An 18,012-nucleotide genomic window follows, 5' to 3' on the forward strand; every position below is an offset into this window, starting at 1 on the left:
ATTGCTAATTTATTATTAAATAACAACTTCAAAATTAGCATGTAATGTTTAGGTTAACACAACTTGTTACCTTAATATTACCATATAATTAGTTCTTATTACTGACCTTTAAAATGCTACCAAATATGCAGCAGTGATTTTGGACCAGCTGTACCAGAAAAACTTGTAATCTTTTGTGCATTATGTAAATATTGTGAGTGCTTGTTTAGACCAGTGCATTTTTAGCGTTTTCTCCTGTTATTTAGATGAACATATTTACTATTAATGTTTGGGACAGTTTGTTATCAGTGTAATTTCTCTTCTTCGTCTTTGTGACATGCTAGGATCTCTGTTCTACATGTACTCTCTTCTATAAGGACAACAGTCATCACAAATGACTTACAGTAGTGATTTAAGCATTGAGGCTCCTTAGTGTGAAACTCTTATGACACAGCTCATTTAGAGATGTAGTCAAAGGATGCACTGCTTGTCTTTTAGCAAAATTAATGGACCATAAAGTGCAAATTTTTACCAATCAAAGAACTCCTTGAATAATGGTATTTTTTTCTACTTTTTTAAAACAGCATATGTAATAGCAATTCATAGTTTAGTAAAGAGTATTTTCTTTCACTCTTATTTAGATTTTTTACATTTCAGTTGTTTTTCATTACATGTGAATTTAATGAATTATAAATAAAAAATGATTCACCAACTTGCATTCTCTAAACCTCAGCCAGAAACACGGTTCATAACTAAGATTAGAATGTTGAATTCTCACTGAATATACATCAAACACACACACACACACACACACACACACACACACACACACACTCACAGACACACACCCCTATGGGACAGTATATCCTTGGAATTTTCCTTATTCCATCTTCATACAGAGTTGTACAGAGCTAAACAAGATGGGCAATTACTTTGTTTTTTTAGTACTTTAAGAATTTCAGCATTCCGAATTTAAGAGTACTTTAACAATTTTTAAATTCTTTAGTAATTGGTACAGTGTGTCCCCCTTTTGCTTTAGTGGCAGCATGCATTTGAGCAGGACTCCACAAGTTTGTGCAGAAGCCTCTGATGAGTAAATCAAATAAACCAGAGAGTCCCCTGACCATTAGAAATGAATGAAAAAGGTCAATTTCACAAATTTCTTTAAATGTACAAAATGACCTGTAAGTTTTTAAGATTCTAAAACTTTTGTTGTTTATTTGAAGGTTTAAATGAAAAAAAAAAAAAAAAAAACAGATTTTCAATATGGTCTCATAATTTTGGACCGTATCAAATCAAGTCAGGTCACAGTTTATTCATTAAGCACTTTTTACAACAATCATTGTCGCAAAGCAGCTTTACAGAAAAATCTAGGTCAGAGCCTCCATGAGCAAGCAAGCAGCAACAGTGGGAAGGGAAAACTCCCACAGAACAAGAACACTTCAACTTAACAATTACATACATATACAATTGTATACATAACAAGTATATACATATGCAACATTTTACTTTTAAACACATGGAACAATCCAGATGTCAGGCATGGTTTTCAGTGTTAAACAGCAGAGCTGGGCCTGGAATTCCTCAGCATATGACTGATACTTAATTTTTCTTGTATGCTTGTATGCTGTATTCTGTTGTTTAATATGTTGTGGGGGGTAAATATATCCTGTTTCATTCCTTTGGGTTGTCAATTCCTGCAAGTTGTGCTTAATTGTAATGGTCTTTGTGTGAGAATTGTCCATCGTGGATTCTGCATTTAAATGCAACTGCAGTGATTTGAGACTTTAAATTTCAAATTTCTCCAAATACATAATCAAAATGTTGCATATCGTAATGAATAACTGATTTTTGCCATTTAATGTTTTATTATATTTTATGTCTACTACTTCTATGAATATTTTAGAGAGAAGAAATGCATTTCTTCGGTGTGTCTTGTCTTTTTCAAATTAAATCACAAAGTTTTATAGACAGATTTATAGCAGATCAGCTAATTCTTCTATGTTGGATTCTTTGAAATGAGGAAGCAACTTTTTTTTACACTATTACCTTTTTAATAGGATTGCTGCACTATTATCTAATGATTATGTTAAAGGAAAATGTTTGTTTGTTTTAACATTTTTTTAATAAATATTATTTATAAATAACTGATTTCAAAAGAGGGTACTTAATACATTTTAGTATGCCATACACTACATAGTGACAAAGATGAAATACTTTCAAATGCTGACTTAAACCACATAGCTAAGCATCTGTGAACACTTCAGGATGACAGATGGAGTCAGTTTCATGGGACAGTTATAATTTGTACTGTGAATATCCAGTAAACTGCAACCTCCACAGCTGCCTGTGTGAGCATTTACTGTTTTTTTTATCTTTCCAACAGGGGTCACTATGTTCCTACTAACTACAATCACAGACAGCAGTGCTGAAAATTTAAGTAAGTAAAGACTAAAGCCATTCAGTTCCTACCTACTGCCTACTTACTAAGGACATTTGGTGAACTGTGAAATGTACAGATAAATTGCACAAAACACAACCAAGTCTATATTTGTAATGAATTAGGGGTTAATATAGCATCCTCCTCCTCAAGTTGTAAACACTCGGCTTGCTGATTAAAATCAGTCAATAAGACTTGATGAACAGAAACAGATTAACCTGTTCACATTTGAACAGCATGAATCTGGTGCTGGTTGACTCTACAGGCAGTGAGTGTTCTATAGGATACATTACTTTCATCTTTTAGCCTTTTATCAGCTTTTAGCATGTTAGGTGAATTACAGAAAGAGGACAGCACTAAAAAAAACAAACACGAATAACAAGGTAGCATCAAGAAATGAAGGAAAAAGCATTTGAGAAGGGATGCATTTTAATGCTCTGAAATTTATGTCAGCAGGTGGGCAGTGAGAAATACTGATTTTTTTTTGATAAATTAATTCCCATGGTTGACTATTTACCTTAAAGTGGCATTTAAGGTACATTTTTTGCAATTACAGATTATGTTGATAATAGATATTAAAAATGCTTATTAGTTAATTAACAATGTAATAAGCAGCAGTTAGTAAGCTAAGTAATAGCTAATGCTTAATGAAGAGTTAACTAATAATTAAATAATTGTTTCCATTTGATTTATCAATAAAAGATAGGTGGTTGCATGGTATTCCAGGTGGGTACTAAGAGGTGGAAAGGTGGCTCTATTGTTTTCCATGTGGTTGCTAGGGTGTTGCTAGGTGGTTGCTAAGGTGTTCCAAATGTTTGCTAAGATTTTGCTAGGTGGTTGCTACAGTATCCTGATTGGTTGCTATGGTGTTGCTAGGTGGGTGTTAGGTTATTGCCAGGCAGTTGCTATGGTGTTCTGGGTGGTTGCTATGTTATCATTGGTGGTTGCTAAAGTGTTGCTCTGTTATCCAAGGTACTTGCTACATTCTTTGCTAGATGGTTGCTAGGTGGTTGCTGTGGTATCCCCTGAGGTTAATACAATGTTACTACTGCACTTTTATCATGAATTTGCACATTCATTCCTAAGGGAAAAAGTCATTTCATGATTATTGTATGAAAACTATTACCCATGTACATTGCTATGGTAGATTTCATGGTTGCTGGTTGCTAAGGTGTTGCTAAGTAGTTGATGGGTGTTGCTAGGTGGTTGTTTTGATGTTCAAGGTGGTTGCTATGCTAAAGTATTGCCAAGTTCTCCCAGCTGTTTGTTTAGGCATTGCTTACCGGATGCAATTTTATCTCTGGTGGTTGCTATGGTGTTTCAGGTGGTTGCTATGGTGTTTCAGGTGGTTGCTATGGTGTTGCTAGGTCGTTGCTATGGTATCACTGGTGGATGTTTGCATGTTGCTAGGTGTTTGCTATGACAGGAAAATAAGAAAAAGAAGTGCCAAAATAATAATAATAAGAAGAATATAAATAGCGAAACTATTTATTTAATTTGCTTTTAGATAAAAATGAACACGGTTTGATACAAAGACAATCAGCTACAGTTAGTTTGTGTCTGAAATTGATTGGCAATGAACATATTGATCTCTGTGGACTGTTATGACCACTATACGTTGTTAAGGGACTCCTGACAAATTATAGCAATATAGCCACAAGCAGTGATCACTGGGGTCCAAGCATGATGTGCCAATTTGGAGACATGTGGACATGTGTAGGCCTTTCAGCAAACAGAATACAAATGATTGGCAGATGGAGTGTTTAGAATTATCTGTGAATATAATCTGCAAAATTTTGTGCAGACTGACCTCCTGCCTTTGGTTAGCAACAATTTTCTGAGAAGCAGTACAATTTCAGATAAATTGTATTTTCATACATTTTAGGAGAGTATTGTTCTCATGTTAAGATCATTATTATTATTTTTCTTCTGTGGGATTTTCATACAGTGGAGTGGTGAACTTGTCACTTTTTTGACACATGAGCTTGATGTCTGGCTGAAGTTTTGAAAGAACATAATGACCAAAGCATTGATGGGATGTGCAGACTGTGTGTAGTCAGGGAAGACAGGGAATGACAAAATATTGCAGAAATATTCAGATGTATTTCAGTGGTTTAAAGCTTTTCACTACTGCATCATACTTGGAGAGAACGCAAAACTAGTCATACATGGTTCTCACAGAGTGTCTGTAACTCTCCATGAATTGCAGTGAGAGGCGTAATGCAGAAAACTGAGAAACCCATCAGTTGAGTTATTCACACAAAAATCACAGAAGACTGAGAAATGAGAAGTTACACGACTCATTGTGCTTGTATGGACAAAAATCTCAGTGCTAACATCAAAAGGGAGAAATATCAAACATCAACAAGGGAATAGCTAGTTAAAAGCTGAAGCAAATTATTCTAATGATGCTTCATGTGGATTTTGTCATATCAAACTGATTGAGACTGGAAGTAAGCAAAACACATTTAATACTTCATTTGTTAGATACTCGCAAAGGTGTCTTCCTTTTGGGACTAGCTCTGCCTTTGAAATATTCAGTAGGGTAATCATTATTTTGAGATAGTTTTCAGAAGTTCAGTCTTATACAGTCATAGGGCATGTGCCTTTGGCCTAGCAAACAGAAAAAAGAGACCTACCTAGGACAGTTAGAGACTATGCAGGATCAGATCTAATGGCTCAGCTATCATTGCGTCACCTAAGAACTGTAATAATTCCACTGAAGAAGGCCATAACACAGATGATGTGGTATGCTTTTGATCTTTGGAAGTTTCTTTTCACCTCCACACTTTGCTCTTGCTCTTTTTGTGGCCAACTAGTAGTTTGAATCTTGCAGTATAGCCTCTATATTTCTGATTAATGAAGTGTTCTGCAGACAGTAGACATTGACAAATCCACATCTGCCTCCTGAAGAATGTTTCTGAACTGTTGGACAGGTGTACAGGGATTGCTTTCAGTATGGTGAAAATTCTTCTGCCATCAGCAGAAGAACTGTGTTAGCAGCTTCATGAAATGGAAATCCATGTCTGAGAAGCTTCACACAAGCTTATGCAAAATATGTGCTGTTATCTGGAGTTTAGTAACTTTTCTAGTTCTTAGTTCATTTAGAAGTTGTGCTACACAATAATCTAGGATTATTCTTAATTTTTTTTTCAATCAGAACATGCTGCAGTAAGTGCCATTCTATAGTCTGGATTGGAATATATCTTGTTTAGTCTAGTGAATTACCATTTAAGCTCAATCTGTCTGACAGTCTGTTTTTATGCTAGAGTATGCTTATTGTACCATGTTCTGCCAGTTTCTTTTACTTCCTGGTGGTGCCACATTATCTAAAGTAGAATGAAAAGTATTCTAAGCATTCAGTCATAACATCCAATAGGGTAGCTTCAGACAGACAGCGGGTAGTTGATCGATCTGGGAGGTTTTCAATAAAACTATTTGCTGTGGAGGATGTTATAATATGGTTGACATGACAGTGTGATGATGATCATATAACTGAATTGCATTTCATATAAAATTAAATAATGATCTGAGATTTGTAATAAATAACATGCAATAACTACTTCAGGGATAAAAAAAAAATAAAAGAATAGAAATACATGATACACATAAAGGCTTGTCACAGTACTCAGACTCACTTTGTGTAGAAGACAGGTTGGGTTGACATAGTACAGGGAAGAAGTAGGACACCTTACATCTAGTCCACTTCCCCAGTGAAACCTGTACAAGCCCAAATGAAACTGTGCCGGACAGTATAAGTATGACCCCCATTAAAGTCGCAAGAAAGTTCAAGAATGTGTGGGTCTCTAAACCACATTCATAGTTGGATTTTGTAGTGAAGTAAGAGCATAAAAGTAAGAAAGGAAATGTAGAGTATACTGTTAACAGTCACTGAATGTATTCTTTCATGTTGGTTGTGTTACAAAAAATAAGGTGAAATCATTAAATAATTTTTGTTGTGTCTTTGTTGGGTCACAGGCAATATCTGTGTTACTGGCACAGAACAAGGGAAACTTATTGTCAGTGTAGTAATACTAGGGAACATGGCTACTATATTTGTTATGAAGATGGTTTGCTACAATCATTTCTTCAGGAAAAAAGGAAAATAGGTTTTGCATGTTGTATAATGCTTTACACATGTTCAGCCATTGAATGGTGCTGCTGTAGGTGCTGCAAGTACTAAATATGGTGGGGAAAGTGTGATTAAAGAAAAGGAACATCCATATCTGTGTTTTTCTTTTATCCTGTCCAAACTTGCCATCAGTAACTAAAAACAGTGTCGTTCATTGTCATTTTTGACAAACACATTCACAAACAATGTCAGCACTATCTACATAAGATTTAGGAATATTGGTTAAAACAAATGCATCACAGCAAAACACGCTCAAATCCTAAACTACATAGTAGAATCAGTAGATCAGATGCTAAAACAGTCTTACTAGCTTAAGCTGAGATAAGCAGAGAGAGGACCCCGAGCTATCGCTGCAAGATACTCACCCAGCACTTTACAGCAATTGAGTCCCAATGGTGAACAAAATCAAATCTGAATTGTCTAATGAAACGATGCAAATAAAAGCAATTCAATGTTTTGACTCTACCCTCCTTAATTGTACATGTTGTAACCCCAGCATTGCTTATCACAGTTACTTTTATGTAAATAATAATGTATTTTGCACTTCTGCTTATATCAGTCAGGAGAACAGGGCTTGCAGGAATGTTGTCTTTATTCAGAGAGTGCTCTATCCATCTGCAGTAACCCAGTCTGACAACAGTTCTAATATAAAGGCTTCTATACTGAGCATTTTGCCTGCAGCTAGTAGTCCTGCTGAGAATTATGTCAGGACAATAGACGTTCTCTTGTAAACACATACAAGTAGCTGTTTATGAAGTCAGGACACACCTATGATCAATAGTTGACACAATTGGTGTAATAGCTTAGAGTGCAGGTTTTCTTCACACCAAAAAGGAAATGATTAAAATAATTAAAATAAATGAAAATAAAAATAACTGCACAGTTATTAAAATATCAAATTACTTTCATTTGGAGAAGGATGTCCAATTGGTAATGTCTAGATTTCTCTTCAGTGTGTGCGATTAAGTTGAATTTATCAAAGGTTTGTAATATGGCAGTCGACTGTGGATGAAGTTGTTCCTGCTTTCTCCTTAGTTTGTCCTCCTGGGTTTAAGAATATGCTTAGGGTTCAATGCAGCAATATATAGGGCCCGCGTTATTTTAAGTGTTTCTAATAACTGTGTAGTTACATGTGAACAACATATACAACAAATAATGTAACTGTTAATGATTTAGTCACTGTTGCAGATGGATAAAGGAGGATACCTTATGTAATTACACGTGTATCAAGTTCAGTTTTGCCTCAGGTAATTACACAAATGTATCTTAATAATTGTAACAGCCTATTCTCTCTCACATAATTATACAAGGGTAATAACACAAATGTAATTACATTTGTAATCAGACTATAACAGCAGTTTTGTTCAGAACCTTTTTTTTACAGCAATAAAAAGGAATTATGTAATAACATAGATTAAGACATAACATTAACACTGATGCTAACACTGTATCTGTCAGCTTTCCTAACATTTAGCTAGCATTTATGTTGCTAGTGCTGTGACACTGTAATCAGTTTCAACTTGAAACCATTATGTAATGTGACAGAACAGCAGATGGCCCTTTATATTAAAAATGTACCTTTAATGACATCAATATGTTGCATTACTATATTACCAATGCATTACTACACAGTACCTAACTACACAGCAACTGTCCACTTATTTTAAAGTTTTACACGCTTTAACACTACACTGCAGGAAAGTTCCTGTGTAGTGGTTATATTAATACAATGTAATTACAGAATGGTATTAATCAATGTAGTGCGATTAGGTTACCTTGTTACAACACAGTTATTCCACAGTAATTATGTAAAATAAATGTAATGTTATGTAAAACATACTTCTTTTAACTGCTGGAAAAGACTTCTGGTACTGTAGGGTATCAAAAAGATACACTTGTGTAATTACATGAGGCAAAACTGAAGTTGATACACAGGAGTAATTATATAGGCTGTAATTCTGTAATTCATCTGTAACATTGACTAAATCCTTAGTAGTTACAGTGTTGTTGCATATGTTATTCATAACTATACAGCTATTAGAGATGCTTAATATAAAGTGGGACCATATATACTGTAAGCACAGGTATCATCTATGTTTGCTACATTTACTAGCAACACTAATCATACTGTCATCAGGACTTCTTTCATTAATCATGTTACACACTTGGGCAGATTCAGATGCGGTACTTCCCATGGTTAACAACCTATTCAGTAAAATCACTGATAACAGTGACGTTGGTTAACTCCATGGAAACTCATCTGTTAGATTCTGCATCATCCCCTATTAGATATTTCATCATTCTCAATAATTTATGAGTCCTGCTCAGTTTAATGACCTGTGTTTTAATCTTTTCAATCAAGGCTTCTGGCCTAAATGTAATGCGCCTTTTTGTTCTTTCAGGTTAATTGTTAAGCTACATCATACAATTAACACTGAGTAGTTCCAGCAGACCCTTCCACAAATTCTCATGTATCATTTTTTCATCCAGTGGTCTAATCAATCAGTACTAAACCAATTTGCTCAGAATAATATAAGAAAGGAAGAAAACTTACTTGGTCATTGAGTGAAATCTGGTCAAATAATTCCATGTAGATAAATCAATCCCTTTCAAGTGGGGAAACTGTACAGATCCAAGAAAATAACTTGAAAGGCATCTTAGTAAATCAAGGACTGAGTAGTGTTTGTTTGTTTGTGTTTTGTTTTATTTTATTTTGTTTAATTTTTGTGTTTTTGTGTTTTGTGAAGTTCTGCAGAGAAACAGTTATTTCACAGACTTTTTCTGAATTACAGACACCTTTAAAAAATAATAGCACTGAAGGTTCTGCAGAGAAACACTTATTTTACAGTTTTTTGACCGCTTTTGCCATTTTGCAAAGACTGACTGGACAGAGACAGAATATATCATGTCAATCAAATTCCTTTGTTCTACTTATTTATAGACACAAGTGAGAAAATCTGCTTCAGGTACATTTATTGACATCAACAATAATTCAAGCAGTGACAAAGTTTCACATCTATTTTACCCACTTAAAAAATGGGCCAAATTTGTGCCCCCACCAAATAAAGCACTTTGTAAGAAATAATGGACCAGAAGTCACAACTTGAGCAACATGTCAATTATTCAAATTAAGCAGAGGAAATATTAAATTGTCATTCTAATGATGTAAGACAAGCAATGCAAATTTTGTGAAATATCGACTGATTCAACAGATTCAGTTTATATAAAAATAGTGTCAAGAAAAGTTTGGGCATTACTGAAAAACACAACTGTAGCTTAGTTATTTATCACCATTAGCTCAAATCCAAAACAAAGTGCTCTCAGCCCTACCCGACACAGGAAAATTAGGCAATATAAATATGGTGGGTGCTGTCCTACCTCAATCATGTTGAGGGGTTTAATATCTTAACACTAACATCCCCTATGTGTAGTAAAGAATTTACAGTGCAAAAACAACTGAATGAAGACAACTAAAATTTCAAAAACCAACATGAGCATATAGACTCAATGCAGCTTTTTTGGTAAACATTTAACCTGAGCTGTAACGCCAGACCATTCAAAGAAACTTACTTTCCACCACTTATGAACATTTTTCTGTTCAGCTTGTGTCCATCCAAGCTCATCAAGATCTTTTGGACAAACTCAAATTGTCAGAAAGCTGAAAACAAAGGCGTAACGGAATCCAAATACCATGATGAATGCATTTCCAAGATTGTTGACCTCTATCACAATGGCAATGTCCCAAAGCTTAGCACAATCCTCATTACCGTCTCCAAATTGTGTAAATCCCCATTGTTCACTCACATTTTCTTCTCTGCATCACCAATGACAGACCCAAACATAAATACAAACACATAATCACTGACAGGTCAGAGAAGTGGACAAGCAGAAATCTGCATTTTCAAGGCTTGTGAAAAACATAACTGTAGCTTAGGTTTTCACCATCATCAGCTCAAATTCAATCAAAATCAAATGTTAGCTGCTGCTGATTTTGTACCAATAATATTAGGAATATTAAAGTGCTAATTTACTGATGTAATTGCCAAAAATGATCCTAAAGTGATCAATCTTTAGATAGATTTAGGTTCTGAATCAACTGCAGGTAGAATGCATACTGCTGATGTTGAAGTAGCATCTAAATTCCAATGGGACGTAGTTAAGGTGAACATGCAGCCCCGGTTACTTTCACTGTTATTGCACAGATTTAGTTAATGTGCAAATTTCGGTAAATGATTATTCTCTTCAATTACATGGCATGCAGCAATTTTACCACTAATTTGTAAATAAAACATGGTGTAATTTTCATGGTGTAATCACTGGTATCTTGAGATATTCTTAATATCTACTTAATATCTACTCATGCCTACATATTGTACATGTAAATTGCATTATAATAAACGTACCAAATATTGCTTGAAAAAAGATTCTGGTCTTCGCTCAAATACATGACCAGGCTTTTTAGGATGCAGTCCCTCCTGATGTCAATCTTTTTGCAGACTAAATATTTAAATTTATTGAAATTAAATGGATGTAAACCAATCTCAATGCTGTGGACTAGACTGGCAAGTGTTTTAGTCAATTTTACTTTTCATTGGTTTCATAAAAGCTTCATTTTCGCGCTCGTTCCTGATTCAGTAAGTTCCACTTTATATGCACATTGTTCAGTAATGTGCTCACTGGTAATCAGGTTTTACCATCAACAAGCAAGAACTGATAAGAAATTCACACTAAATCACATATGGCAAAAAGTTCACTGCTGTCTCGAGGTTAGAGCTTATCATTCCTGCTTCTACTACTTTCCTGCCTGGACTATTGCAATGCCTTGTTTTTCTGACTTTGGCCTTACTCATTTTACTTTTGTCAGATTAATTGGCAAAAAAATGTAAAATTATATAAAAATTTAAAACTAATAAATATACCTTAAAAGTACTAAGAAAAAATGTAAATTGTTAGTATGGACATAAACGTTTATATAATGTGCTACTTATTTAATTACAGATAATTTTTGTCTTTTCCCAGACATTTGCATATAATTTAAAAAAAACAGAAAAATACTGTATAAATAATAATTTGTCTTTAAAAAAAATTAGAAATAAATGTAATTTGTCATTATTGGCAGAATCCTTAAAATAACATTTGGGCTGTTAATTTACAGATGTTGTCCGCAATTTTACAGAGTTTTGTATACAAGAAAATTACCATAGAAATGTAAGGGTTATTTTCTGTAAAATTAGGACCTTTTACAGTGTACTGCAGAAATGTTTTTTTCTTTATTTTTTTTCACACCACTTTTGTTCCACTGTTATGCTTCCCCAATCAATGATTTGATGCAAAACTGCTTTCATGAGAAGGAATGCATTTAGATTAACTTAACTAGGATAATGTGATGACTTCAACTATACTTCTATATGTTACTGGAAAAACTTTTAGCTTCTTCACCACTGATTCATTTTTATTTGTTTATTTAATAGGTTCTTTTAATGACCCCTGCAACAACTACATCTCTCTGGATCAACCATGGAGAGCCACTAATGCAACTGGACTGGACATCTGTGACAGCAACTTCAACTGGACTGGCTGGTATCGGCTGCTGTATTATGGGATGGACATCCGTATGCCAGAGAGCTGTGTTGATGTATCCAGATGTGGTACTTATTACACTTTGTGGTTGAATGGTCCTCACCCTCACACAGAGGATGGAATAGTCACTCGTGGAGTCTGTGGGAGTGTAGAATGGAACTGCTGTTTTTTCAATTCCATCACAATTCGAGTCAAAGCATGCCCAGGGAACTATTATGTCTATGAGTTTGTCAGCCCATACTACTGGTCTGCTTACTGTGCAGGTACGTAGTTGGTTCTCTAAGCTTAAAGAAGTTTGCTAATGATTATTAGACCATTATATTAGTTTTAATATGTACACGTCATCTTTTCAGATGTGAACACCATCACTGCAAACATCACCATGGCAACTGCGACCAGTGCTGTATCATCAAGTATAATCACTAGTAGGTTTCCAATGGCATCTGAATTATCATCAGTTATAATTTTATATTAAGGGTGTAAAGGCAATATTTACAAGTAATCCAGTATTAGTATCAGACCAGTTGAAAAACATCATGGGCTCTATTTTCATGTTGTCAGTGCAGCGTAATAGCATAGTAGTGACATGTAACTAATTTTCTTGGATGTAAGCCCATTCATCCCCTCTTGCTATTTTTGGTGGCCAGAAAACTATAGACACTGCAACAACTTGGGTGTAGTGAAATTACAAAGGTCATGAAATGGTATAAAAGTTTTCAAACCCATTTTGGTCCAAAAATGTGCTTGCACTACTGCTTCCTCAGACGTACTCTGATTGCAAAAGAAATTGCAAAATTTGCCTGGCTTCAAGCAAAGACAGTTATTTACATATTAGTTAAGCAGGTAACTTCTCCTAATTACCAACCAAATAAAGATAAACAACTCAGTTGTCGCTACAAAATTTGTCAATGGCATGGAAAATTATGTAATGAACAGAATTAATATAACATCTTATGAATCTGGCAAAGTCAAATTTGGGGCAGTAGTAAAATAATGATTTTTTCCCCTTTCCATTTATTCATGTGGCAGGAAAAAAATGAGGAACAAACAGACAGGAAATCTAAGGTATATTTATACAGATATTGTCTTCGTTGATTGTTCAAAGGTGTCACACATTCAAGAGAGAATCACGAAAACTGTGAACTGATTTGACTAGCAGCTACAAGTCACTATCATTCAGTTCTTCAGTCTATCAATCTCAAATTTGAAGGGCCACTACATTTTGTTGCTTCAACTTAAAAATACACTGGCTGGCCAAAAAAAAGGTCACCACCTGGATTTAACTAAGCAAATAGGTAAGAGCCTCCCATTGGATAATTACTGCATGAGTGATTATGTTTCAGCTGGCAACAAGTTATTTAACCCTAACTGATGCAGTAAGTAGTTTCTCATTTGTTGAACAACCATGTCAAAAGACACAGCCTATGGTCGTGGAAAAGATGTTAATCTGTTTCAGAAGAGTCAAATTATTGGCATGCATCAAGCAGAGAAAACATCTAAGGAGATTGCTGAAACTACTAAAATCGGAGTAAGAACTGTCCAATGCATTATTAAAAAGTGGAAGGACAGTGGGGAAACATCGTCTTCGAGGAAGAAATGTGGTCGGAAAAAAATCTTGAATGATCGTGATCGGCGATCACTTAAACGTTTGGTGAAATCAAATCATGGAAAAACAACAGTAGAACTCAGGGATATGTTTAATAGGGAAAGTAAGAGCATTTCCACACGCACAATGTGAAGGGGACTCAAGGGATTGGGACTAAGCAGCTGTGTAGCCTTAAGAAAACCACTTATCAGTGAGGCTAACCGGCAAAAACGGCTTCAAGTTGCTAGGGAGCATAAAGATTGGACTCTGGAGCAATGGAAGAAGGTCATGTGGTCTGATAAGTCCAGATTTACCCTGTTTCAGAGTGATGGGCGCATCAGGGTAAGAAGAGAGGCGGCTGAAATGATGCACTCATCATGCTTAGTGCCTACCGTACAAGCCTGTGGGGCAGTGCTATGATCTGGGGTTGCTGCAGTTGGTCAGGTCTAGGTTCAGCAACGTTATGTGCCCAAAGAATGAGGTCAGCTGACTACCTGAATATACTGAACAACCAGGTTATTCCATCAATGGATTTTTTCTTCCCTGATGGCACGGGCATATTCCAAGATGACAATGCCAGGATTCATCGGGCTCAAATTGTGAAAGAGTGGTTCAGGGAGCATGAGACATCATTTTCACACATGGATTGGCCACCACAGAGTCCAGACCTGAACCCCTTTGAGAATTCTTGGGATGTGCTGGAGAAGACTTTGCACAGTGATCCAAATCTCCCATCATCAATACAAGATCTTGGGGAAAAATTAATGCAACTCTGGACAGAAATACATGTGACATTGCAGAAGCTTGTGGAAACGATGCCACAGCGAATGCATGCCGTAATCAAAGCTAAAGGGTGTCCAACTAAATATTAGAGTGTGTGACCTTTTTTTTTGGCCAGGGAGTATATTTGTAACAGTGCTGCATTAGGGTTTGTAAGTTTCATTGCCTTAAGAATATTAGCTGACTTTGTTAGGTTAACTCATCTCTTATAGCAGAATAAATTAACTGGCTAGTTACAACAATTTTTTTTTTAACCTGTTCATCTAGCTGTTTATTATGTGAAAGTGACTGCAAACATTACATTGAAACAGATCTGCCTTTGTTCACCCAACTTAGCATCACATTGGCATAATTTTAAATCTAGTCAAAATTAATTTAATTCATTTTTAATAGCTGCCAGGCTAATTCAAGTGACAAATTATACCTTGTTATTCTGGCATGATGTTTGACTACAACAACAAATCTGACTCAATCTTTTGACAAATCTATCCTGAAATAGTGCTCACACTATGTGATGTCATGTTGTTGTTAGCTGAACAATTTTATCACAATGGCCTACTTTTAGATCATCATCTTCAGTAAGATGATTGAAGTAAAAATGTCTAATTTTAAGGCTTGGTATAAAATAAAAGATTTTGTATACGTATTGATTAATAATAATGTTTTCAATATCAGTAACAGAAAAGAAAAAGTGATGTGCCATTTCTAGTCAATAGAAAGTGGGTCATACAATGCTGAATCTTTTTGTATTTTGTATTTCTTCAATGATAAGGCACACAAAGTTATGCAGTTCACTTTACAAATAGCTTCTTAATATAAGGACACAATGCTTTTTGTTTACTTAAGAAAAAACAAATTTTCCTAACAGCAGACTAATATCTGCAATAACATGGTTTACCTAACTATCAAATAAAATTTCAAACTTGTAAACCTTGCTGCAATTTGATGGCTTAAGATCCAACTTTAAAATTATGAAAGTATTGGCAGCCAGGAGTCCATTCACCTATCTAAACTTCAAACAATCAGCTGAGTTCAGCAGAGGTAAAGCCATACTTTTTTAACATTTAAATTCACAAGGACATCATAACTTCTCTTTAGTCCATCTTTCCTTACTGTCTGTTTTTGAATCCACAAACTTCTATCCATGAGCAGTCTTCTCCCCAGTCATCACAATAATTTTTGGATTACTTTAAAAGTAATATGGACTACCTCTTTAAGGTAGTCCATATTGAGGGCCTACAGAAGTCCAATCAGTGTGCCAAAGGCAATTGGCAAATTATGCAGGTCTTCTTCTATGGAAGCATATGAGAAAGGATAAAAATTAAACTGAAAAAGTAATATGTAGAATGGCATTGTACTTGTATGTTTGCATTTAAATTTCCCACTCATATATGCAATGTTGAGCTCAAAATGAAAATTGAAATTCAATACTGCGATTTTTACTGCGTACTAGTATTGACATTTCATTTACACAAAGATTTAAATGCTTTGGGTACATGTATCTATATTAAAATGTGTTTCCAGAACTGCATATTAATGCTTAATGTGATTATGCAAAAATTGTGCCAAAATGATAATTAAAATGTAAATGATCTTATATGCTGAAAAAAAAAAAAGTGCAGCTGGACATATCATTTCCAGTTGATGCCATGTCTTCTACAAACTGAGAATCAGAGGCAGATATATTTCTCTGCCATCAGCTCATCTGCAAATATGCTTTGTGAACTGTAGAGGGATGCAGAATTAAGCTAGCTAAAATTAATGTTAATTCCCAAACAAAGCCCCCATCTGCTGCTTTTATCAGCTGGCTAACATGACCCAGCCCACTATGTCACACACATATACCTGCAATTTTTCTGATAGTAATTTTTAAAAAGGAAAGCAGGACATTAGAGACCAACTAGCAGAATTCGGCAGAAATATGACATAGTAAAAACACAGTACAGTGGCTGTTGCCAACTCAGGCAATATGACAAGGTTGGTTTGTAATTTACACATGTCTGTGTGTACCAGTACAGTTACAACTATAGAAAAATCAAGCAATTTAATTGTATTATTAATTTGACCTCAAATGAGAGTCTAGGGTAACCCGAATCATCAGTTCTACACAGACCACAGGAAGAGAGGAAACACACTCTCTCTAAAGATGCTTTACTCAAAAGGCAATTTATTGGTCTAAATATCAAACAAGATTCATATTACTTTCAATGCTATAGTTGATTGAAGGAGAAACATGCATCTCAGATAATGTAATCAATCAGTGGAATGGTATTAAACACTAAGGCTTAAGGCATTTCTTAGGGGAGGGGTGACTCAGAAACTTTGAGGCATGAAGGTAAGGGAAGCCTAAAGTGGGCTAATATACACTATATTGACAAAAGTATTCACTTGTCTGCCTTCACACGAATATGAACTTGAGTGACATCCCATTCTTAATCCATAGGGTTTAATATGATGTTGGCCCAACCTTTGCAGCTATAACAGCTTTAACTCTTCTGGAAAGGCTTTCCACAAGGTTTAGGAGTGTGTTTATGGGAATTTTTGACAATTCTTCCAGAAGTGCATTTCTGAGGTCAGACACTGATGTTGGACAAGAAGGTCTGGCTCGCAGTCTCCGCTCTAATTCTTTCCAAAAGTGTTCTACTGGGTTGAAGTCAGGACTCTGTGCAGGCCAGTCAAGTTCTTCCACACCAAACTCGCTCATCCATGTCTTTATGGAACTTGCTTTGTGCACTGGGGCTCAGTCATGCTGAAACAGAAAAGGGCCTTCTCCAAGCTGTTCCCACAAAGTTGGAAGCGTACAATTGTCCAAAATGTCTTGGTCTGCTGAAGCATTAAGATTTCCCTTCACTGGAACTAAGGGTCCTAGGCCAACCCCTGAAAAACAACTACATAGCATTATCTCTCTTTCACCAAACTTTACACTTGCACAATGCAGTCAGGCAAGTAACGTTTTCCTGGCATTCGCCAAACCCAGACTCATCCATCAGACTGTCAGATAGTGAAGCATGATTCTTTGCTCCACAGAATGCGTTTCCATGGTGCCAGAAACCAGTGGTGGCATGCTTTAAACCACTCCACCCTGTCTGGCATTGTGCATTTTGATCGATATGACCCATTCTACTGCCAGTGTTTGTCTGCAAAGACAATTGAGACTGCAAAGCTGTGTAGTTAAATTGTATTTACCTGTTAGCAATGGGTGTGGCTGGAACATTTGAACTCAATAATTAAGAGGTATGTCCCAATACTTTTGTCTATATAGTGTATGCAAGGATTTTACCAATACCTAAACTGTCTTCACAAGTTAGATATGAGCGTGGCCAACGTGGATTACTGAAATAATGGAAATTTACTGTTTGTATGGTTTTGTTTAAGGTGGTACTGTGGGCGTTAAGCACTAGAATGGTGCCCTGTATGGCACCATACCAATGGTATGCAGTTGTAATTGCTGGGTGTTCAACTGTGTTTTCATACTAAGACGTTCAGTCTGTAATTTGTCTACCTGTTGCTTGATGG

At 35.6% G+C, this 18,012-nt stretch overlaps 1 protein-coding gene across 1 annotated transcript in view; it reads left to right on the forward strand.

Annotated features, from left to right (window-relative positions):
• Positions 1-14,192: 14,192 nt before the first annotated feature.
• Positions 14,193-18,012, forward strand: part of LOC118801319 — a 30,719-nt gene continuing 26,899 nt past the window's right edge. The window contains exon 1 of the mRNA XM_036561577.1: positions 14,193-14,433. Within this exon, the coding sequence (XP_036417470.1) occupies positions 14,193-14,433 (241 nt within the window). The remainder of the gene's footprint in view (positions 14,434-18,012) is intronic.

The sequence above is a fragment of the Colossoma macropomum genome, unplaced genomic scaffold (genome assembly GCF_904425465.1).
Source record: "Colossoma macropomum unplaced genomic scaffold, Colossoma_macropomum, whole genome shotgun sequence".
Lineage (NCBI taxonomy): Eukaryota > Metazoa > Chordata > Actinopteri > Characiformes > Serrasalmidae > Colossoma > Colossoma macropomum.